General features: G+C 38.4%; 3 protein-coding genes across 5 annotated transcripts in view; all 3 read left to right on the plus strand.

Annotated features, from left to right (window-relative positions):
* The first annotated feature begins 556 nt into the window (after positions 1–556).
* Positions 557–3,584, plus strand: cox5ab (cytochrome c oxidase subunit 5Ab). The gene is made up of 5 exons (XM_008405502.3): positions 557–721; positions 2,357–2,473; positions 2,918–3,039; positions 3,217–3,339; positions 3,474–3,584. Exons 1-4 carry the CDS (start codon positions 649–651, stop codon positions 3,328–3,330), a joined length of 426 nt encoding a protein of 141 aa, XP_008403724.3. The 5' UTR covers positions 557–648; the 3' UTR covers positions 3,331–3,339; positions 3,474–3,584.
* A 1,586-nt stretch (positions 3,585–5,170) lies between these two features.
* Positions 5,171–11,539, plus strand: fam219b (family with sequence similarity 219 member B). The gene is made up of 6 exons (XM_008405504.3): positions 5,171–5,458; positions 7,010–7,118; positions 7,432–7,525; positions 7,616–7,693; positions 7,866–7,917; positions 9,570–11,539. Exons 1-6 carry the CDS (start codon positions 5,384–5,386, stop codon positions 9,717–9,719), a joined length of 558 nt encoding a protein of 185 aa, XP_008403726.1. The 5' UTR covers positions 5,171–5,383; the 3' UTR covers positions 9,720–11,539.
* A 1,285-nt stretch (positions 11,540–12,824) lies between these two features.
* The window catches only part of LOC103462611 (AT-rich interactive domain-containing protein 3B), a 62,297-nt gene continuing 49,949 nt past the window's right edge, over positions 12,825–25,172 (plus strand). Inside the window, exons 1-2 of one of the 3 annotated variants that reach the window (XM_008405510.3) lie at positions 12,825–13,181; positions 15,195–15,827. In XM_008405510.3, coding sequence (XP_008403732.1) covers positions 13,146–13,181; positions 15,195–15,827 — 669 coding nt within the window. In that variant the 5' untranslated portion in view covers positions 12,825–13,145. The other 2 variants (XM_008405509.3, XM_081605370.1) reach the window with 2 other exon arrangements.

The following is a 25,172-nucleotide window of genomic DNA, read 5'->3' on the forward strand; positions in this document are numbered from 1 at the left end:
CAAAACGCCCCAAACTCTTAAAATAGCTTGTTAAATAGACAATATCAACAAATAAACCGAATGATTTCTGCAAGTATTGTAACAGAACTGGTGAGTTTTCTTGGCAATGCGAGGGAGAAATGAAAAGTTCCAAAGATGTTTGGTGGGAACATATCAATTACATTTTAATTAGCATGTGCCATTAAAACAAAAGTCTTCGAACCCAATCATTATACCAACCTACTTACGTCATAAAAAAAGGAGAGAAACCATAATCACAAGACCAAATATAAATGCTTGAAATGTATCTCTGTTGATTAATCTATATTTATTACAATTATTTAATAGTTTGAAATATAATCTTGGTAGATATTAAAAAGAAGAGAGGAAACAAAATGCTTACTATAATAATAATAATAATATATCCTCAGTATTTAACCTATTGTAAGTGTGGTCTACTCTAGAAAACAAGAATTCACGTTCCAGAAATTACGTCAGGACGACGTCCTCTACGTAGAGGCGTTCGGCTTCATAGACAAAATGAATATATTATGTCTATGTTCGGCTTTCCCCGTGAATCACGTGACGACAGGCGCCCTCATCGTGTCTGTCCGTCCAGAATCTCCCTCTCTACCACTTACAGGACGGTTAGCATCTCCTGTCGGCACCATGTTCCGAGCTCTTTCCCGTTTATCGACCTCAGGGTTCCGAAGTGTGGCTCGGACACGGACCTGTTATTCGGGTAAGTAGGTCCGCTTTACACCTAGAGCAAAATCTTATTATAAAACTTTGAATACGATTGGTTTGCTCGGCTAGCATATAGCCACAAGCTAACACAGGGTGACATTGAAGCATTATTGAATGCAGCTGTTTCTGTTAGTTTCGTATCATCAGTGTTTTTGCTCTTTTACGGTTCATTCTATATTTTAATTGGGTTCTTGGAATGAAATTTAAAGGACAAGCCTCTCGACCTTGTGATGACCCCGTTTAGTCAGTTCAGAAGTGTCAGTAGCCGCAGTTTAACACAGCTATGACCAATACTCATTCTGTAGTTTTATTTGCCCCGCGGCTTAATTCATCTAGCTTCCCTTGACCAGAAATCAAAATACGTTTTTCTGGTCTGTTTGTTCTCTTTAAACCCGTGTAAAGTTCTCCAGCTCAGGTGAAAAGCTTTTTAGTCACTAAAAGGAAACAGAAAAGAGTCTATGTGGATGAATGGCGTTATAAAATAGTCATGAATCAAAGTGTAAAATACCTTGAAGAAAGTGCAGAATTATGTTAGAAGAAGTTGAGATTTAAGGAAAATGGAAGCAACCTTCTGTTCCTCGTCCTGACCTGAGAAGTTTCACCCCTGAGTAAAACTAATAGGGGACAATATTAAGCACACAACAGCAGGTGGAGAACTACTGCTGGTTTGATTGTATTTTCTTTGAGAACTTTTAATGCTCATTTGGAATCATAGTTCATCAAAAGTGTTCAGTTGTTGATTAAAATCAGACGCAGATTTAGTTTGTGGTCTTGACAATAAATACCATTTGTGCAGTGGGATCAAGAAGTGTTGCATGTGTCATTTGGAGCAAGTAGCTGTAGCTTTTCATTCATTACAAATGACCATTATTCAAAGAATTAGATATGGGTCTGTTACTGGTGTCGGCGTGTAAAAATATTTGGGATTTTGAAAAGTTACCTGCTGTGGTAACTTGAAAACCCTTAATATGTCTGATGATTAAATGCAGAATGACATATTTAAGCATTTTTACAATTATAAAGACTGAAAATGTATTTCCCCAGAAAAGTAGTTCAAAACAAATTTTAACTAAGAAATATTATTTTGTTGTGTATGCGATCATGGGGAAAGTTACTGATTTGAGACTGTCCCTCCAACTTTGATAATTTCCACAATAGGTAATTGTTGAAGAATTGTCTAACCTAGGTTGGACAATTGAAAAGGGAGGAAAAGGTAACATTTCACAATTGCTGAAAATTTATTCCTCTAATTTCAAGTTTTTTTCTTATACAAGGCTGAGAAACTGTCAAGGTGACTGGGTTTTTCTCCAGTTGTACGGATTAAAGTAATGCAACTTAAGCACCATATTACTGGCTGGTTGTGTAATAATGGTAGTCAACCATCCAACAACAGCTTCTTATTCTTGTCTTACTCTATCAAGAGCAGAAGGCAAAATGTTCAGCACAACAAGCACTTAGAGCTTCATTTAGTTGTTCTATATTTTTAAGTTGAGTTTTTTGTTAAATGCCTGACTTATTTAAATAAAATAAATCAGATGTTGTTTTTTAGGTGCGATTTTGTCATCGTTTTTGTTTTTTTAATTAAGAAACAGGTTTTGCTTAATAATAATTCTGCACTTTGTTTTCCCAGCTCCCCTGGCATCCAGATGTTATTCCCATGGGAAAGTGGAGACGGAAGAGGAGTTTGATTCTCGTTGGGTCACCTACTTCAGCAAACCTGACCTTGATGCTTGGGAGCTGAGGAAAGGTGACTGCACTGGTTGCTGTTGTCATTAAGAGAGTTTCCTGGTGTTTTTGCTGATAATGTTTTGGTTTGTGTAGCTTTTAAAAGTCTTCACCAGATCCACAAGAAGACTGAATTTCTGAGGAAGCTTTAGGCAAATTCAGCTAAAGTAACTTAAGAGTTTAATACCTTTGGAAAAAAACTTTCTTTAAGTTAGTGGTAAGCTGTTATTGTTCTAGCTTTTAACATACTTGCTAATCCATTGAACACTGGGAGAAGCAGACCTAGAATGCCTGCACTTGTTTGTCTTTGTTGAGGTTGAAATACATATAGTAATTCTTCTAACAGGAAACAAACAGTTTTATATTATCCTAACTGTGGAGGAAACTTTGTTAATGACACCAAGTGAGACTGTCACTTCTGAAATACTTACTGGCTGGTAAATAACAAGGATTTTACCAAATACAGGCATGAACACTTTAATTGGATATGACCTGGTCCCAGAACCCAAGATCCTGGATTCAGCATTAAGAGCCTGTCGTAGGCTAAACGATCTCGCCAGCGCCATCCGCATCCTTGAAGCCGTCAAGGTGAGTCTCACTCCCTCCATTGGCTAAGGCAAGAGTTCAGTTTCTTTTCTGAACTTTTCATATAGCACTTTCAAACTGAAGCTCAGAGTCACGGAAATGCCAATGTTCTAGAATTTAGTGTACTGAAATTTACGTGTCTAATTTGCAACAAATTCCAGCATATTCTCCTGTTTGCAGGACAAAGCAGGTCCCCACAAAGAAATCTATCCCTATGTGATCCAAGAGCTGAAGCCAACCCTCACAGAACTTGGCATCTCAACACCAGAGGAGCTTGGAATTGACAAGCTGTAGACTGTCGAGGTGAGAGGGTGTTTACACTATGCACTGGCTCACACCCATGTTGTGTTTGTTGACTGTCTCAAAGTGTAGAACTGCAATGCTGTACATTAAAATACCCGTGGGTAAAAACATGTATCTCTTCTCTTTTTTTTCAGGCCTTTTTAAGTGATCATTCTCCCGACTGACCCCCGTTGGAAATATCTATATTGTTGATTCAATACATTCTGTGCTGTTGTACAAATTAATGGATATAATAAAAAAAACAATACCAAACGTGTTATGTATTTGAAAGATAACTACAAATATAATATGTACTGATGATAAAAAACATTAGAGGAAAGCCAGAGAAGTGCTGAGTTATAAATAAGAATATCACAAAAAGAAATTTGTTTTAAAGTGAAACTCATAGATTTATTGCACACACTGTGTAATACACACAGCACAGTGTGTGATAATGTGCTTAATAAATATATGTAGTGTTGCTTATCTGTGGATAATTCCTCATGCCTATTATGGATTACAGATAATGAAAAGTGAGCATCAAGTTTTTAGGAAAATTGTTGCATATGACCTGAAAGGGTTTTTTACTGTTCTTGTGCTACAAAATTAAAGGAAAGAATGATAATTTGACAATTTCGTCAAAATTTACAAGGATTTTATGCCAGAAAAAAACTACTGGTAAAGAAGCTTGCTATTCAGAGTTCTGCATTTAAAATATCGATAGGAACTTAGTGGAAAGAAAGAAGTAGAAGGGACAACTGTAGCCTACAGATTGTTTCTCAGTGATCCAACGTTCCCTTGTCATATTGAAGTACATTTTGCATTTTATTTGGAAATCAAAGTCCTAGAGTCTTTAGAAAATTGGAGAGGCACAGAATCCATAATATATGAGGTTCAGTTTGAGGTTTCCAGAATCTGGGATGATTTTGGCAGCCATGTCATCATCAGGTGTTGGGTCATTGTGTTTTCTGAAGTTCAAAGATGGCATATCCATTTACTAGTTTTTGTTTTTTTTAAAGAGCTTATTGTGGGCTGCACAGTGGCGCAGTTGGTAGAGCTGTTGCCTTGCAGCAAGAAGGTTCTGGGTTCGATTCCATGCCCCGGTCCTTCTGCATGGAGTTTGCATGTTCTCCCTGTGCATGCGTGGGTTTTCTCTGGGTACTCCGGCTTCCTCCCACAGTCCAAAAACATGACTGTTAGGTTAATTGGTTTGTCTAAATTGTCCCTAGGTGTGAGTGTGTGTGTGTGTGTGCATGGTTGTGTGTCCTGTGTGTCTCTGTGTTGCCCTGCGACAGACTGGCGACCTGTCCAGGGTGACCCCACCCCTCGCCCGAAACGTTAGCTGGAGATGGGCACCAGCAACCCTCCCGACCCTACCAAGGGACAAGGGTGCAAGAAAATGGATGGATGGATGGAAGAGCTTATTGTATGCTGAGGCTGGTTTCCTCATGTTGCCCCAAAGATACAGCAATCTGAACGGCTATAAAGCAACCAGGTCTTCATACACACCCACTTACTATGCTATATTGATTCAGTAATTCAGATGACAGGATACCTGACATAACATTTACATTTTGTATGTAAATGTTATGGATATCTTAAATATACAATGATCTGTATGTGTAAGTGCAGGAGCTCTATGAAACACTTACACTAAGTGTACTAAAATCCCGTGCATGTGTTTCCACTATATTTTTACCTTCCGCTATCCACCCTTATACACTCTCTTAGCCAGTAGATGGCGACAAACTGCTGAAAAGCAGGGTAGTTTTACATATAGCAAAAGAAGAATCAGTGTATTAGTAATTTAATAGTTTATTTATTGTTACAAGTGTTTTAAAATTAATTGTCCTTTATCTTTTTTTTATGTATTAGCATTATTTATGGTCAATCTTTTAAACTCTGGGGTCATCTATTTTCCCCCGGAAGTAGAGACCTTGGCTAACACCGATAGCAACAGTCTAGCGGGCTAACAGAAGTGCCTAAAAGTAATCACCAGGTCCCTTTCCTGTGGGACTAGTGTCATAGCTATGTTGTGGAATAAATTGTGACAACTAAACCGAAGATGATGAACGACATAATAGAGGAGCCTGAAAAGGACACACTCCTGGAGGCGCAGCAGGAACAACAAGTTTTGTCGGTAATGTGAGCTAAAGCTAGTCCAACGACAGCTTGGATGAAATCAGAAACTGGGAGGTTAGCTAGCTAGCCTAGCATGTCATCTTTGACAGTTGTTTACATTAGATAAGCTTCAAATAAAAGCTTCTGAGTTTATATATATGACAGTAACACCAGCCTGGTGATTGACATAAAAAAACGTCTTTCTCAACCGCTTTCTGTTCGAACAGTTAGGGTTTATAATGAAAGCTAAACTAACACAAATACAACAACAACAACAACAACAAATACAAGTGTATTTGTTGTGATCACAGTGCTGTTTACTTGCAACCCCCCAAAAAAATCTTTGTATAGGTTGCTCATCAAATGTGTGCTTCAATAAACACTCTTAATATTCATAAGTTCATGTATGCACTCAAAAGTTCCAACCTTAACATATTTTGTCACGTTGCATCCACAAACGTCAATGTATTTAAAGAGGGGAAATGGATTCTTAAGTTAACATATGGTAAATAAAAGTTTGACAGTGTGGTGTGCTTTTGTGTTTAGCTATTGCAACTCTTTAGATTTGTTCCTAACATCTTTACACGTTTGGAGGTTGGAAATGTTGTTCTGCAGCATATCTCAAGCTTAATCAGATTCAATGGAAAGTCTGAAAATCCATTTTCAAGTCTAGCCAGAGTGTCTGTGTTAGATAAATGACTGGACTATGATTCTTACACATAAATATACTTTGATCCAATCCATTCTACTGAAGCGCCGGCTGTATGTTTAGGGTTGTCCGACTGAAAGTTGAACTTCTGCCCCAGACTCAAGACTTCTGCAGCCTCACGTTTTCTTGCATGTATTAAGCTTCATGCATTTTCATGTCAACTATAAGCTCTGTCTCTGCTGAAGATCTTCCCCACAGCATGATACTGCCTCCACTTTGTTCCCCAGTGTGGATGACATGTTCTGATTATACAAAATCCAATTCATTTATAAAGTACATTTAAATTGGCAAGTTTATCAACTACAAAAATAACTTAAGAAAAAGGGATAAAAGTCAAGCTATTAAATAATGATTTAAAAACTTATAAAATAGAACAGACACAATAAAAAAGACCATGTCAGCTTGTACGGTGCCAAACGTTATTGAAAAAGAAGGAAGATCATTCTGCAGTAAATCAGAGAGGTGCAGACAAGGAACTTCATTTAGGCATTTATAAGAAAACAACAGGATTTTGAAATGAATTCGGTGACGTTCAGAGGCCAGTGAAGAGCAGACAAAATGGCTGAGATCAGACACAGTACTTTTGTTGGTTCTGGGCCGTCAGTTTACATGGATTTCCAAGTCTTGGTGAGGTTTCAGTTTGGTTCAGTTTCCTTATTTTGGAGTTAGTAGCAGTGTAATTTACTAAGGGGTGTCTTAATAAAGAGGCTATATGCAAATGTATGCACACCTTTCATATTGTGTAAAATAAACAAAAACAAACTTGAGTACCTAAGTTAAGGTTTGTGGTTGTGGTCTGACAAAAATGTGTAACTGTTTAAGGGTTATGAACCTTCTTTGTTTGAATTTGTGAAATTTCAGGGACCAAGTAACAGCACAAGACCTAAGATTCCAGATGGAGGCATCCGGCCGGTGGAAAAGAGAGGACCTTACATTATGTCCAGAGCTCCAGCCATCCACCTCAAACTACGTGAGCATTTTCACTAATAAAGCAAGGAGAGAAATGAGAACAAGGTTAAATTACATCTATAAACCCCAAGTGTCAGTTGTCTTTAAGTATTTCATTGAGGTTAAGTCCCTGTAGAATGTTTAGGGTTTATTTTATCCGAGGTCATAGAACGCAGATATCATGTGCAAACAGTACCGACCGGCTTTAAACAGTCAAGGATTATACATTAGAATATGTGCACAGTAGCACTGATGAATCTCAGTATGATTTAATCTATAATCTGGCTGTTGGTTTCAATCTAAGGATGACATTTATTCTTTTTGATCGTTCAAAGAGAAACACAGGGAGATGGTGAGGAAAGCGCTAAAGAAGAAAGCCCTCTCTGCTGGTCTTCCAGTGGCACAACAGCCCAGACAGGGAGTCAAGAGGTGAGGAAAGAGAACAACAGCTTTTCTTTTAATCATGTCACACGAAACAGGGATGTTTAAAGAGATATTTTTTTCTACTTTCTTTTTCAGGACGGTGAAGTTTAACAAGGGCTACGCTGCTTTAAGCCAGAACGCTGAGGAAATGTTGGTGGCGCTAGACTCAGACAGGTGGGGCACACAGAAAGGCATAAATCAATCAGATGATGCCGCCTTTGAGGTCAAAATGATCTTTAAAAACGTATTTACAACTTGATAATGCTGTAAAGTTTTCACTGCACTGCCGATTTAGTTTAACAGCTACATTTACGACATTCACAGTATCTCTTCCTGATGTTTACAGTGATGAGGAGATCGATTTTGAGCAGTATTCCTCAGGATACTCTTCAGCCGAGGTGAGTTTGTCTCACTGGACATTTTTCAGATTTGTCTGATTCTTCTTTGACATGTTGTCAAACTGGCTGCGGGACTGTCGGCCTGTGGTTGCAGGAAGATTGTTTTCTTTTCTTTTCACCGACGTCCTTCATTAACTCAATTAGTGCATTTTTTATCCTGTGTGTGCACCTTTTCACACTATTAAGAAAATGGTTTATTGAAAGCCTTGCCTTCAGAATAATTATTCACAAACTATTGTGCAATTTGTTTTTGCAGGGCATCTGTAACGGATATATAGATTTTAAAGCAAATAGGAGGCGAGATAAATGAAACAGTTTTTCTTATAGCACTAATAGAAAATTACTTTATTGAGTTATTTCAACTAATAACCACATTGGCCACGTCACAGATGACAATTTAAAATTTTTTTTACTCGGTAGTCATTGAGTTCATGTCACAGTAATTTATGTGCATAGTTGTTTTCCCTTTTCTTCTCACACCCTCGTTTCAGGTGATATGTGACATATGCTGTACAGAGAAATTGCCTGGCCTTATTTCCTATGTTACTCTTGAGCTTGTGCATTTTGATGTTTTTTATACAGGCTCCCCACCACAGTATTTTTTTGGATAGCTGCTCTCATTCTTCTATAAGTATTCATTTGGGTGAGATCACTGTCGTGCATGAAAACAAACAGTCTCGCTGTCAAATGGCTTTGTTTTTAATTGTAGAATATCTTAATGTACCCTTAGGTGGTGTAGGACCACATGGTACACATTTCAGATCTGAGCAGACCTGTCCACCTGGATGTATATTCTTCTTTTCTCAGCTTAGCTTTTATAGACTCTCTTTAGGAACTAGAAGTCTTTTTCCTGGAACTCCTTAAAACAAGCCAAACTTGTCTATCATCCTATCGTCTGTTTGGGCTCTCATGAACTTTTTTTTTTATTGAACATACTAACTGAAGCTAACTGAAGGTCTTTTTAAATTGAGTTTTTTGATCTTTTGGGATTATTCTGAGCCTTGTAAAATCTCACTTCAAGGTAAACTGGCTGAAACATCCACAGCCAGGAAGATTGGCAGCTTTATGCAAATTAAATGTTGTTATATTCTCATGATAAACTGACAATCTTCTCAAAAATTTGTTCCAGAGAAGCCCCCAATCAATCATCTAAATATCAGAATCTGCCACTTTTCCCTTAGTTAGTTCTGTTTGGTGATTGGCCTGGGAAACACTGAAATGTCTTGATTTATAGCAAATGTCTATAAATGTCTCGTTATACACTTTTTTTTAGTTGAAGAATCAGACAAAAGGTAAGGGCAAGTATGTTCTCGATAAACCAGTTAAACTTGTAATTCCTTTATGTCTTTGTCAATAGACCTACAGCATGGCTATATTTATCCTGTATGTTTTAGTCCTTAAAATTTTAACTTGAGAGCTATCAATTATTTGTTAAAAATTTGGATAAAAAGTGTTCAAGGTCTTTTATCCCGATGATCTAATCAGGCAGGAAACTTCAGGAAATTGTCTAAAAAAACCCCAAATACTTCCCTCATCAGTTCTCTACATGGAATAAAACTGACTTCAAATGTAAACTCACTAACATGTATCAGCTTTAGCTCAGCTGTTCTGTGAGGTTCTAGTGGAGTGTGTATTTTCTTTTTCCTCTCCAGGTCCATCCTGATTTAAGCAAGCAGCTGCTTCAGGATGGCTACCACCTGGATGAGATTCCTGATGATGAAGACTTGGACCTGATTCCCCCCAAAGCCATGGGTTCTTCTATGTGCTGCTGCTTCGAGTGCCCGTCTTGCCCCATGCAGTGATGTCGGTGCTGTGACTTGGACCTTCTGAAGGTCTGACTCTTTATTCAGCTCGCTAGTCGCTGGGGCCAAAGCTCTTCTTTCTAATGCAGCTCAGCTGCTGCATGTTGCCTGAGGAAATCCAGCTCTGAGGCCTGATGCTGGACTGCAAGCATTGAACACTGAGATCGCTCAGCTGCAGTGAGAATGCAGGAGGACATGAGAGCAAGCCTTATCCACTGTGACTCCAAAGCCTAACTAATTGTATTTATTTATCATGTTCTTGCAGCGTTACACAAAACAAACCGTAACTATGACACTGGTCTGAGTTGAGTGATGGAGTATTTCGACATTCTTGATAAGAATGTTGACTCAAGGAGGAGAGCAGGCTGGTTTATTTCCTCCATGGTGAGCAGGTCTGTAACCCCCTAGAATCCCACCAGTATGAAAGGTCTGCGTGGAAAGTTTAACCCTTTGACAAATCTGAAATGATCAGCTGTTTATCTGTAACTGTTAAACGATATATTGGCACCTCATGGGAATACTGGCAGCACCTGAGTGCACAATAGTAGTCTTAGTTTTATTTTTACTTCCTGTGTCATTATAATCTACATCTCACTCTCTTGAAATTCTAAATAGAAAGGTGACCATACAGATGTAGCACCTGTCTCAGAAAATGCAACTCAGAACAAAAGTGCAGCAAACTAAGAAGCACTCCATTTATACATTTGGCACATTGTACAGCTGCTGTTTATGGTTCAAAATGTAGTTTTGACGACTGTGCTTAAATTGAGGATTATATTTGGATCTTGTCGTTCACCTTGGCACAGATCTACAATAAAAAAAAAACAAATGTACTGAAGAGACTAAAGATAGGCAAAATGATTCCTAAAGGCACATTTCTTTTGATTTGTGTAGTATTTTGGTTTAAGCAGCTCCTAACAAAACATGTCTCCACATCAGATTTGAGTTACATTATTTATTTATCATTGTATTTAAGTTTATGCTGAAATACCTGTTACAAGTTATTTACAGTTCTAATATAATTTACATTTAGTGTTAGCATTCATACATTTATTTGTTTTGTGTTCTGATGCTTGTTGTGGCTTTCGAACACCTCAGAACGTATTTGTCATTGACATTACAGCATTAACTGTTTTCACTTTTGGATGCATTTTAAAGCCATTAACACCATCTATTTGTCAGAGATGAAGAGACTTCTCCGTCTCAGGAGGGTTTTATGCGCGGATGCACAGAGATCAGATAGACTTTTGCATATATATTTAAAATTTAATTAGAAAATTACACCACCGCTCCAGAGAATAAAATAATACAGGCAGGATAAAAAACTTCCTACCTACTGTTGCATATATGCACAGCAAAACAGTTCACCTCATTGATGAAGTATAGGACTAGATGAAAAATAAAATTCTGTGCTAGGACAATGTAGGAAGAGCTGAAAGCGGGTCATAAATCCTGAATTGGAGAGTTGTGATACGCAGCATAACCTTGCATTTCATAGTTTTAAGGCAGGTTTCTGGTTTGAGCAGACTGCTTTATATGGACCTACTAAATTAATTTTTTAACCCCATTTCTTGCTCTGTGGTGTGTTTTGATGTAGATTAAATTTTGCACTTGACACCAATTGCCAGTAGCAAGTACACTTGACTCACCTGTACTATGCAACTATGGGACAATCTGCTTGTTGTACAACATTGTGACAAGGTTGTTATTGAGTGCTGAATGCAATAAATACATGTTTTGTTTGTTTTACAATTGTAAATACTCTGTTCCCATTGTACTCTGTTGGTTTACATTATAAATAAAAAATTCAATTAACGTGGTTTGTATTTGTGTTCATTGAAAGTAACGGTGTGAACTGTGTAAAGAATTCACATTACAGGGAACCTCTTTCTTTTTGGACTACCACAATCTTTGTGCTATTCAACCACTGAAATATGTGAAATTGCAGTTCTTTCAGAACAGGATGACTAAAGCATTGGCTGTGCAGCCTAATGCATGTCATTTAAACCAATTATTTTTTATAGGAATGAGTAGGATAAGCTTTCAAATTATCTAAACACGTTGTGAACATTAACTTCTTCCTTTCCTTTAATTAGAAAAAAAACCATTCTGACTTAAAGCAGGTCAATGAAAATTGGGATGTTAGCAGATGAATCAGCTTTTAAAATACTTATCAGGTTTGATAAAAAAAATCTATTTTATTCAAAAAAAAAGTTTTTGATCAAATATCACATTTTCTCACGGACTTCTGCTTAATTAAGATCCTACATTCCCCTTTTTTTGAAAATACATTTCTACTGGTATGTCTTATAAACATCACCAAATTGCACATCAAAACAGGGAAAATCTCCTTTTTCAAATATAAATTTCAAATAATTTTGTTGTAATTACATGCCTCAGAACAAGAAAAATGCAAACCACAAAATGCAAGCCTAAAATCCTAATTTAATCAGGTTTTCAAATATGTTGAGTGTCTACTGCAAGGTATATTAGGCAGTCTGACATTTCTCCATTAAATTGTATTTTTATTGGTCTTATGTAACTGTACTTTTCTGATCAAATACATTTTGCGTTAGCTCTAAATCATAACCACTACAATTAAAACAAACGCTTCACATCTGTAAAGGTGTAAGGAATATGGACATACGTTTAACTTTATAAATCGAATTACCGACATTAATTTCCGGAAGGGGGCAGCATAGAGCTGTGCTGCTTGAACTACCTGTTGAGGTAAACATTTTCCACCAAGTTTTTGTAACATGTCGTTTGAAAGATTTTTATGCTACAGAAGCAAAATGTGTAAGTTGTGCGTCTACAGTATACACCCTAAAATGTAAAAATCCGTACACGTTGGCTTTAAAAATATACACGCGACTGCATCAATACCTGTGCTTTTATTTTGATTTAGTTAAAAATAAGGTATAATTATGAGGTTGTCGCAATAACCGCAAACAATGTTCTTTGTAATCCTCAAACGGTTGAGGAATAATGAAATTACTGTCAGATAAAAGCATGTATTAATTTAATTAAATCGAAATACTTGTTGCTGTCGTTGGGCGGGCCTAACGCTGGTGTGCGCCATGCGAGGGGGGTGTCAACTCCACTGGAGAAAAAAAAAAAAAAAAACGACAGGGAGTTACCTCAGCGCTTTCCGAGGTATGAGATTGGGTCATTTACCACCCTGCTCCCTTATCTATTAAAGAAGGAAGTCACGAATTTTACGAAAGCGGTGGAAAACGGACAGAAACAACGGGCAAACCTGGAGAACTGGCCCAGAAGAAAACGTCGGATAGCTCCTTTTTCTCCTTCTGCCGGCGGATCAGTCGGAATCTGAGGGGCGTGCACGCGCGCATGCGTGTGTGTTTACAAGTGTTTGAACGAGTGCCAGAAACGAGGGAAGGAGGATAAAACCCCAAGGAAGGAGGGATGGTGGACAACTCCAGCAGTAGCAAGGCGCAAATGGTGAGTGGTGGCTGTGCTTGTTTGTGGCTCTGCTCTTCTCTGACCTGGCAGCGAGCTGAAAAAGCCCTCCGAGGGTTCGTTTTTACGCTTTTATTCACGTTGCCGAGAGGAGGAGGCGGCTGCTGATCGCGTAGTTTCCCAAAGAAAAAGGAGAGCAAAGTTTGGAGAGGTAACATGACCTTTAGAGCTGGCTACTTTTCATTCGTTTTTTTGTTATTGCAGCTGGGGTAACATTTTGGATTTGTATTCTTAAAAAAAAGCGTAAGTTGGCTGACTTGGCATGTTGCATGTTATCTCCACCTTATCTCTTATGTTTTCCACGTTATTTTGAGGATGTGGCAACTAACTCGCTCTAATACGGAGGACGTGCTTTAACTGTGTTTATTTTTTTCCCACTTTGGTGGTAGTTTGCTATTAATAATAATGTTGACCAAAAGCTAGGACTTAATTGGCGACAGTTTTCACATTAATATAATATGATTATAGTGTAATTTAGTATGTCAAATTTGTGCCCATCCCTCTCTTTGACGATCATCTACTTCCAATACCAGTCCGGGTTCTGGTCATTTCACCTTCTTGCCATTTCCTACGTTTTAAATTTTGTTTGACTATTTAGGCTCGAAAAGGTGGGCGTCCTGGTAATTTGACCCCTTTGCCACTTTGTACCCCCATTTCTCCTCCGTGTCTTTGAAGAAATTGCGTGCCTTCATATTGTGTATATATATTTTTTAATTACATATGAGTATTTACGTCAAGTGTGTGGATTATTGGGCTCATCTATAGTTTAATTCAGTTGCATTTTATAATATTTTATTACGTCCAATTTCCTTTGAGTTTTGGTTGTAATCTCAATTTGGGCCAGATGACTCTGGGAACAACCACTGACCAAATCAAAATAGTAAATCTATGTGACATTCTGCTGGTAGAAAATGTTTGAATTCATAATCATATTTCCTTTTAGAAGACCTTCCAATTTGCATAAAAAGCATTGGAAATCATGTGTTGTCAAAATGGGTATAAAACACCTCCTTGTATGAATTTGAATAATAAAAAAAAGCCAATGCCGAGTGGGTAAGAGGGATAAGTGACCAGCAACCTTGTCAAGTGTCAGCCCTGTGATTGGAAAACAATTTTTCAAAAGCAGTCCAGTCATTTTCCATTATCTGCTCACATATGTAGGTAAATGTGGTTATGAATTCAATAAATAATATCCGCAGGACATCACTTAGCATTGTCCTGGTTTGATCAAGGGTCATAATCTATCAAGTTTCCAAAAGTCAACGGGGATCAGAACACAAATAAATAAAATGGGGTGTAACACAAAAATTTTAATTAATTTAAGATTTTAGCAGTCATGACCTTTTTCATGTTTAGAATATATGAAAACTACATAATAAAAAAAAAATCCCCCATTGTGGTCAAATTACAGTGGAAGAAACACTTCATAAAGAGCTCCACAGCGTGATAACAAATGGCCCACAATCAGTGAAAATAGAATCTTAAAATACTATTTTAATAAAGTAAAATTACATGTCAGACTTATTCATCAAAATAACCAAGAGAAATTGTTCCTGGGTAAAGATTCGACGACAAATTTACGTGGAGCCCGTGTACCAAGAGTCATAGCAGTCAATATTTATCTGCCGTCGATGTGCTGTTTTCTATTTAAAAATGAATTTGTTGTCTGCATCAGTCATTTTAACACCCGGTTATATTGCAATGTGCTTAGTTTTTAGTTTCCTTTATTTAGAGTGTGTGTCCATTTGCAGTATTTGAGTATACATAAAAAGGATGAGATAAGAGTGGAAATATTTAGTATTGATTCTAGCGCATAATGTCCTGGATTTAGTATTCTTTTATTTTGAACCCGGTTTAATAATGTCCCTACCACTGAAAACATGTTTTTTGGTTTAGAAATGTGTTGCATGTATGCAAATTTGTTGCTAACGTATCTTTATGGAGAGAATAGCTTTCCTTATCTGTTCTTTATGGTTCTTTCTCTTCCCTCCACAGCCAAGCATGTCTCAGGAGCCCAGTGTGGCTTTTCCACAGAGCACCTCTACAGGGGGAATGAAGCTGGAGGCAGTGATGGAGCAGCTCCAGCGCCAGCAGCAGGCCCGTCTGGAAATGGAGAGGAAGGAACGGAAGCTGCGAGAGGCCCACATCATGTACGCTCAGCAGGTTGCAGCTCAGCAGGCCATACTGGCTGCAGCCCGGGCTTCCGGGGCAAGCTTCATGGGCAAAGGCATGACCGGAGGCGTTCCTGCAGCCGGCTTGCCTCCTCGGGTGTCCAATCAGAGCAGCGTGGACTCGGAAAGAGAGGAGGATGAGGACAGAGGCCGGGATTCGGGGGATGAGGATGATGACAACGAGATGATGGAGGGGGACGAGGGAAGCGACGAGGATGAGGGAAACGCCAGCGGCCTGGAGTTTCTCCGCAAGCAGACCCTGGCTCTGCAGCAGAACGCCTCCCGTATCCCAGCCCGTCCGTTCGCAGGCTACTCCATGTCGGCCCCGCAGAGAGCTGCCTCCCCACCTGTTAGAGTGAAGCAGGAACCTGATGAGGGCATGTCCCCTGCAGGGCCAAACTCGTCTGCCTCTCCTAATGGACAGGCCGACTGGGGATTTGATGACCACTTCAGACAGGTTAGTTCCTTCCTCTGTGTGGCTCCGGATGCTATGATGCATTTTACCATTTACTCTTTCTTGATTGCAAATTGTGTTTTGCTCTTTTCCTAGTCATGTCCTCTAAATATTGAGTTTCCTCTGCTAATATTAGCTCTCTGAACATGTTCCTGTCTTTTGTTAAATTTTGTGAGCTTAGTGTGATTTCTCTGCTAACACCCCCTGCTGGGAAAGACGGCTTAATCTTGACTGCGTCGTGCTCTGCTCCTGGAGTATCTTTGTAAAACACTTCAAATCTCTACAGGGGGTTGACCGCCGATTGGCTTTTGTGGTGGGTAAAAAAAAAAAAAAAAAAGAGCCTCTTGAGTGAGCCTTGGCAGACTGCCAGGCCGAGGTGCAATGTGTTCACGCTCGCCAGTTTTCTCCTCCTGCACTCACATTTTGAGTGTGTGTATCTTGCTCTTTGTCCCTCTTGGCGCTTTGCTCGGGCTCTGGTTTGGCTCTGGTCCAAGCAGCGGAGTCAGGCGGGGCAGTGCTGCTGCTGTGAGGCTGTGGGTGGCTGCCTGGGTCAGCTTGATGATTTTGGGTGGGTGGAAAGGTTGGATGTAGTACACAGTAGCAGCCACCCCAAGAGGTTCGGCTGTGTGCCAAGTGAACTTTCCCTTGAAGGTAAATATTGCCTCAGCACCGTGTTACAGAACACTGACATGTCAGGAGGGAACCCAGCCAAGCGCCATGTGGTTTAACATCATAGCTGCAGACGTAGCAGGTTAAACACGGCGCTCAGGCCTGTAAGTCAGATAAAAAGCTGTAGCTGTGCAGAAGTGGACAGTGTAACGGGACATGTGATTGGACAGTGGGCTAGGATGATTTGGCTCTCATGCACTTCTATTTTATTATCTATTTAAAGGCAGTGGCCGTTTATTGCACTGGGGAAACATGTTTTCAGGGATGCAGCGCCTGGAATCATGTATTAACTGCATGATAACTCGGTAAAAATATCATGTTGTCATAATATTTACACACAAATTTGAAACACTCAATTAACAATCTGAGTTTTGCTTAAAACAGAAAGATATAATTATTCCAACTGTTCTTAAAATAATCTAACAAATCTGTTACATTTATTACTGTTATGTCAACACTTGAGGAAAGACATTAAACAAACACTTATTATTGCTCATATCACGGGAAATGTACATTTTTACTATTCTGCTATTTTTATAATAACAATTGAAGTCCAACAAGTTTATATTGGCTCGTTAATTAATTGACCTTCCTGCTCGGTTAGTGAGCCTACAGTTGATTAACCGATGTAAGTTTTGCCGCTTGGTTCTGCAAAAGAATTATGACCAAATGGCTAAATGTGCCTTTTTTGTTAGTTTGGTGAACATATAGTAGCTTTTTTCAGCAAGTTGATAGGCTATGCATATAAACAAGTAAGTGCTGGACATTGCTGCGGTACTTTACTCCATGCACCCAAAGAAAACTCTGGTCATTCTGACACGCTTTCCGGCCTTGTATTAACAGGATTTCGAACCCTACACACATGAGGAGAAACATTTTAGGTCAAAACCCAACAAACAGAAATAATTATTTAAAAAAATGGAAGCCATCCATTATCATGTAATCTACTTTAAGGCAATAGTGACGAGTTCTCAAAACATGACTGCATGCCTTTTAAAATCAGAAACATGTCAAAACCTAAGATGAGAATTACTGCATCTGTTTTCACCAAAACAGTTACAATTTGGAACATCAAATGTTTTTTGGCTTTCCCTAAAAACATTTAAAATTGGGATAGATACTTTATATACTTTTTTGCAACACTGATTCAGTGAGGGAATGAATAAACATATTTGAAACTATGATTGAATCTAAATATTGTTTTTCCTCTTTAGTAATACAATTGTTATATTTAATGTAACTGTTACTAAAAAAGAAGCTGTTTGGTCATTCATGATCGTCACGACTGTTAAACAGCTGCAGAAAACCTGCAGAAAGCCCGAATTAACCAACTAATACCCAGTGTTACTCTATAATATGACAGAACTGTAATATTCTTCACATTAAGCACAACATAAGAAATACAAACATTTTAAGGTGTTTACTCTATATGATTTGTAGAAAGAAGTTAAAATAAATGCTTCTAATATTTCCACATAGATGATTTTGTGTAAATACTATGAAACTAGTATATTCTTTTTACTCAAGGTTATCACAGGGGAATGTCCCATCGGTCTCATCCTCCCCAAAAAATATTACATCCAAGCTTTTTTTATGCCTCTTTCCAAAGACGCTTTCAAGCTTGGCCAGAGATCACTCCTTCTCATCTCAGTGTGACTCGTTAAAAAACTGAGCCTTCATTGGCTCTGCGCTGCCAATGGAGGTAGTCACAGAGCTAAGTTGACGAGTAGGTGTGAAGTGGGGGATTGCATGAACATTGCACTATTATATCCATATTGCTGTCATTTGTTGCTTCTCTAATGCCAACTCCACTTGTTAAAGCCCATTGTCCGAGGATGAAATGGGCAGTTACATGCAGGTGTTCAATTGATGTGAAAGTGAAATAAAACTTTTTGCTTCACTCATAAGGCCCCGCTTGTCAGTTTTCTGAATTCTTTCTTTTAGATATTTGATGTGAACTAGATCTTATCCCATGTGTAACTGCAGGTTTGCAGTGCTGTCACAACTGAATAATAATTACACACACAAGAAAGACTGCACTTTTTTTTAATTGTGCGTAAAGGTAAAATTCTTTGCAGAAATAAACTACAATACTACACAAACGTACAATGTTTTTAATTTAAAAAAAATCCTACTCTGTCAACACTTTTTCTTTTTTACAAAAGAACAAAACAGCCGATGATGAGTGTAAAATGAAACATCCTGGAAACAATGGCATTCTATTTTTCTCAAATTGACTGGAGACTAAGAATAGACCAGTCAGGCTTCCATTTGCTAATGGTAATTTTGGTGTTTTTTTTCTTTTCTTTTAAAAACAAAGAAAAATGTGTGTGTGTGTGTGTGTGTGTTTTTATTTTTTTTGCATTCAATGAGCAGGGGACATTCTTTTTTTTACGTAACCTATTGCCAGTCAGAGCCAAGCAATGGGAAAATTACTCAATTTTGTTTACTGGTAGACTGATTAGTGCGTCTCCTGTTTAGAAATACTTGTCAAAGTAGACAAATCTTGGACTTGCGACATAAATTTCAACTTTTTTGTTTTTAAAGAAATGTACTTGTATAAAAGCAAGAAATATATTTCAGAGCAAAAGATTTGAACATTTTTGAATTGTTCAATCCAGACTGGTAAAACAAAACATGGTAGATAATTCAACTAATGTACTTGTTGTGACTCTGTTAACATAAAAATAAAAGCTGTCACAAACTTTAGCCCTGACATCTGATCCACGGCCCCAGTTTTACAAACTATTATTTTTGGGCCAGTTACTTGTGGTGTGTTCATCCATGTGGGCATGTTGTCCATGCACACTTGGCAGCAGGCACAGGGAGATTGATATTTGTGAATGCAAGTAGAGGTCTTGGGGCTAAAGATAACAACTGCTCTTAACCACATTTCCAAATTTAGCTTTGGACAATAGAAAACAGGTCATGGTACTGCTTCAGTTCAGAGAAACCAAGTTCCACCAAATTGGTCTGACTGGTTACTGTTTCCCTTGAGGTCAAATATGTCCCTGGCCAGGCTTTGAGTGTCTCCTGAACAGTAGATTGTAGCAGCCAACTTGTAGCTGACCAGTGTCCTATGTGTGGCCTGGTGTCTTTTATTAGGAGAGGTGACCAGAGCCTGGGGGTTGGGGGAGGCATTATGGGAAGAGAATTGGTCTGGCCTTTTTTTGTTTCCTCTCTTTTATCTTTCCTGTCATTATGTCAGCTCTGCAGTATTTAATGACGGCTCATCTCTTCAGGCAGTTTCAGGTTGCACCGCTGTAGGGGGAGGGGATTCGTGTAGGCAGGGGAAGTGTGTGTGTGTTGTGTTTTTTTTTTTTTTTTTTTTTTTTTTGTTATTGTCTTCAAAGGACCAGAGTCAAGCCTGACAGATGCCTCAAATACCGACTATCTTAAATTTTAGAAAAGGACATTTACAATATTTTGAAAGACAAAGGAGACATAGAATGACTCACTAAGGAGATATTTCTATAGATTAACTCTTACTTTAACATGTCGGTGTGTGTCTCATGTAACCTGTCACACTGGATGGAGACTTTTATCTAAAGCACTTGGTGGATGAATGCTGTCAAGAGATATCACCATGGTGCTGAAGCCTCGCAACCCATATTTAGAAAAAGTTTAGGTCCTGATGTTATCCAGAACAATTAGGTGATTAAAATTGGTTATGTCTATTTAACAAAGCTGCATAGTGCCTTCTCCCACCAACTTTTCTTTTTTAAATTGTGCACAAACTTGTCTTATGACGACCTTATTCATTTCCATGACCAAAATTGACAAATGTGTGTAAGAAGAAAAAAGAAGGCACAACTCTAAAGTGTGTGAAGAGTAATACTGAGATATTTTTAATGTCAAACTCGGGCATCAGTACAAAGTCAATGACCAACCAAGATGAAAGTAGTAATGGCAGTCAGCAACTTGAATTTGAGCTCATACATTGAAGGTTTATCTGGTGATTTATCCAAGAGGCTGAAGCAGAAAAGGAGATTTTTTTTTTTGAAGAGCAGAGGCTTGGATACAAAAAATATCTTAAAATACTAAAATTGTAGGATCATTCAGATTGACATTGCTATTTCTGCTCTGATTCTGACCATCATTGTGACTCTGATGTGCACCAGAAAGTTCCTCTAAACAACTGTTTCAATAATATCCTAAGTTATATTGAAACCATACAGTGATTGTACACGTCAGTAATTTGATAATAATTTTTGGGATTATTCCAGGGAGACGATCGGTCTCTCCATTCAAACTTTAAGATGGTTTGTAATTAGTTTCCCCACAACATGTGGGTTAGTCCTAAAAAGTCACTTCCCTTCTCTGGTTGTTGAATCCCAGTTGCGCTGTGGATAAGCGTAACATGTGTTTCCTCTTCCTTTTTTTAATGATCAAAAATTCTTCCTTAATTGCTTTGGAAAAACAAAAGCAATAGCCAAATTCAATTTATTAATTTTTCATTGACTATAACGTTTAATAGTCAATGGGTTTATGACTCTAAATTATGATTTTCTAACTAAATTAGATTCCCCCAACCCCCAAATGTAGCAGTTTTTGTGTGTGAAAATATAGCTCTCAACTGAATGAGATTTCCCTAATTCCTTGAAACAATTTGACTGACAGGCATTACAAATAATCCATCTTGCAGCAAAGTACTCCTGCCTATTTGAATGAATGTGAATGTCTTATACAGGGCAGCTGGGTGTGGACAGACATGTTAACCAGTGTTTTCGTGTCAGTGATGTATGCACGGTGACCTCGGCCCTCTCCTAAACAGCAGAGTAAATGAATGTCAAACAAGAGGATGCACAAAGGTGCCGTGTGGAGCGAGAGACGGACTGGGCAGCCACAGCACCCGGGTCTCCTCTGCAATGGGATGAAGTGACCTCTGTCATTTAGCATCCACATGTGAATAAACCCCACCTCTCCTTACTGTAATTTGTTTGTGGTTATAGATGGTTTCATTTTGCCTTTGGACATACCGCTGAAACCAGATGTTTACAGACATAATATAAAAAGACACTCCCTTTGTTTTCACTGTTAATTAATCAGAATAAACTTTTCCCGTTTTAGGTCAGTTAGTGTTACTACATTTATTCCTATTTGCGGTGTACCATAATAAAGACAGAAAATGTTGTAGTTTAGTACAATATTTTAACTCAAAACTTAAACTCTGACATTTTTTCAGCCTGCAAACACGATAAAAACTGCATATTCTTTGATGTGCTGCTTTGAGGTTAGCAAAAAAATCAGATAAAGATTAGGGTTGGGGTTGGTGATGTAATATTCTTCCCTTATCTTATTTTCTTTTATAGTGAAATCACAGATTATTTTTTTATGAAACCCAACATAAAAAGCATAGTCTTTAAATACATATCATATAATCTTATCGGACTGCGACAGACTGGCGACCTGTCCAGGGTGACCCCGCCTCTCGCCCTGAACGTTAGCTTGAGATGGGCACCAGCAAACCCTCCCGACCCCACTAAGGGACAACGGTGTGAAGAAAATGGATGGATGGATAGTCTTATCGGATTTCATAGTGCCTTGCATGTTTGCTGAGGATAAGCAAATTAAAAGGAGTATTACAATATCAAAATCGCAAAACTTGGTGGATTATCAAAACGTCTTAAAACCTTTTGTTGTTCTGGCAATACAATCCCTTGAGTTAAAACACCACTGTTTTACATATAGCAAATAGAAAACGTCTAGCACTTTCCCTGGCATTTTCACTGAACTGTATAATAAGACTCAAATAGAAATGTAAAAATTAATCTAGTTTCAATGACCAGATTAATTTGAGAGTATATGACTGGATCTGTTTGCTATATAAAGTCCTTGAGTTACTTTTTTTAATAATAGATTTGTTCTGAATAGATGTTGCATAAATAAACTGAAATGAATTGAAGGTAATTGTAGCTAATACCTTGGCAAAGGCAGCATATTCTATTTGCTCTCTTATGTTGAGTTTTTAATTACATTTTACTGTTAAATTCACACAGTATGAATCTGTATTGGATTTATACAGAAATCTGTATTGATTACTAAAAGCCTGACTGACTGCGTCTCAATCTCAAACTGATACTAATAAATCTCATGTCATTCACAGTCATAAGATTTACCTGGGTTTATTTCACATTTCAAATTTAGAAAGTTTATTTTAAATTGTGCTTTTTTTTACATTAAATGATGTAATTTCTGGAAGCATTAAGATGGGCTGTTCTTAGGAAGACATTACACAATTTCATTCTTGCCTTGAATCCTATTAGCTTTTCAGATAATATCTGTACTCCTGGCTTTCTGGAAAGACGATTTTTATTTTCTGTGAGAAAACTGAAAAAGACGAGTAGTAATTTATAACTATTGAATTAATGGATGCAACATTGGAAACTTTGTCCAGGAAAGATTTGTCCACAACTCAGGCGAAGAATGCTTTTAAATGAGGAAAGCTGCTTGACCAGTATTGGCCATGTTGGACTAAATCTGTTTCCTCCCTGTAATTGGGTATCTGCTATTGACGAAGCGCGGGAACACTTGCCACTCTTGAGCCTTCCTTTTCCTACTCATGCACTGAAGCCTGTCTGTTGAGGCAGCAGCGTTGCATAATTTAGCTGTCGCCCCAGCAACACATCAGTCAGGAAGTGGGGAGCTGCACGGCTGCAGCAAGTAGATCGATAAGGATTGTGTGTAAGCTTTAAGAGGCAGGAATGTTTGGCATTGTTTTCAGCTCATTTTCCACAAATGGGGAGGAAATTGCATTTAGCAGATGGACTCAATGCTCTTATTTTGACAATAGAAAGTGGAACAGCTCTGCAATCAGTGTGAAAAAACACTATATTTGGCTAGAGCATTGTATGTTTTTGGAAGCACAGTCTGTAGTTTTGCAGTACGAGTTGATGTGCCCCACTTCATGCGCCAACTTGACCTGGTTTCTCTCTTTCCGAATGTTGTCTCAGATGCCATTACTGTCAGTGGCTTTTAAATGGAGTACTTAGTATTACTCCGTTTACTGCACTTCCTGTTATGTTGATGTAATAAGACTGGAATTACTGTCTGACCTCTGCTTGTACAAATTGCCTGCAAATGGAGGCCATTCAGATGAGAAATAATGAGGAGGGCTGCGGTCCATTAAAACCTGTTGCATTGCTTGTTCAGAACAAAGAGCGACTATAATGTGTGAGGCCTGGAATATCTTTCTTTGCGCAATCTGCTGAACCACACAGGGAATTGAAAATCTCAATCCACACAGTTTACTTAAAGTACAAAAACAGAGCAGAAGACCGTACATGCCTGTAAAAGAAGTAGGTCTACAAAGCATTGTTAGTGTTTAGTGTTACAAATTAGTTCATTTCTTTTTTCTTTTTTTTTTAGAGTTTATATTCTATTATAGCTTCAACTCATGCATTACAATGGGAAGCAGTGAGATTTAAATGTTGCCTGTGGAGTCCATAGGCATCTTTTAGCTATTTTAAGTTTGACCTGCCTTTTATTTAGCCTAGTAAATATTTTTTACCCCGCAGGTTGTGCCAAAGTTATCCTAAACAAAGGCGTCGAAAGTCAGGCCCCCAAACGCCCTTCAACCACCTTTAGATGTGATTAATCTTTACGTGGATGTCGACATGTTTCAATCATCATTGAAACTGCGATCTATCTGGGATGTAATAATTTGTACAAAATAATAGAATAATTGTTGTTCTGTTGTGGGACTTCAATGTCGTTATTCCATATAGAAAAACGAGAAACTACTAAAACTTGCATTTCTTATTCAATTGCTGCTTAAAAAATATTAGTTAGTACTTTTCTATTTTTAGCTAAAACTATTCAAGAGGCATTATGGAAAATATTCAGAATCACTTGTAGCCTCAGTTTACTGTCCACTGATCTGATACTTGAACGTTTTGATTCAAAAGCTGCTGATAGTGGTGTGTATCAAATTGAAATAAATGCCCCTGATTGTAATTTTTAAGTGCCGATTTTCTAAAAAAACAAACAAAAAAACAACAAAAAACGATAATAAAACAAAATTGTAATCACTGACATTAAACAGCTTTATCTTGTGCTGACCTCTTAACAGCTAAGTGTGGCTCCACTGCCCCCTCCCAGAAATAGAGGTATTGAATTTAGTAGGATGATGAAGGGGGCAGAGGGGCTGTAGGAGAGTGGTTAGTGGTCTGGCTCTGCACGCTACACTGCCCCACCCAGAGGAAACATTCCAGACAGAATTAAAGAGTTAACTCTTCAAACAGTGAACATTCCCACTGGGGGCTCCCAACAAGAGACAGGGGGTTTGATGAGGGTGGTTGGGTGCATGTCCATGTGGTTGTTGAGCCTCTCATTGGTGATCTTTCAATTCATTTCACCCAGTGTTGCAGGGGCTGTAAAAGGGGGAAAAAAAAGCCAAAGTGCCTCAGAGGGAGGAGCTGGAGGGGAGTACCCCACTGCTGAGGGCAGAGACAGTTGGGGTTTTTTATTTGTCTGAGTTCTAAAGCCCCACATCTGCTCACAGACAGGGGGAGGCTTCTCAGAGTGGCCGCAGTCCTTTGACCTCTGTCACGCCATGCCCTGGTCAAGCTCGCTACTTACTGGCGCTGTCCGTTTGTCAGTGATGACTCTGCCATCTGTACACAAAACCTCAAGGTTTATGCTGGTTACGGTTTTAGGAATGAAGCGACGAGCTGTGTT

Source organism: Poecilia reticulata, chromosome 3, assembly GCF_904066995.2.
Source record: "Poecilia reticulata chromosome 3, P_reticulata-male-v2, whole genome shotgun sequence".
Classification (NCBI taxonomy): domain Eukaryota; kingdom Metazoa; phylum Chordata; class Actinopteri; order Cyprinodontiformes; family Poeciliidae; genus Poecilia; species Poecilia reticulata.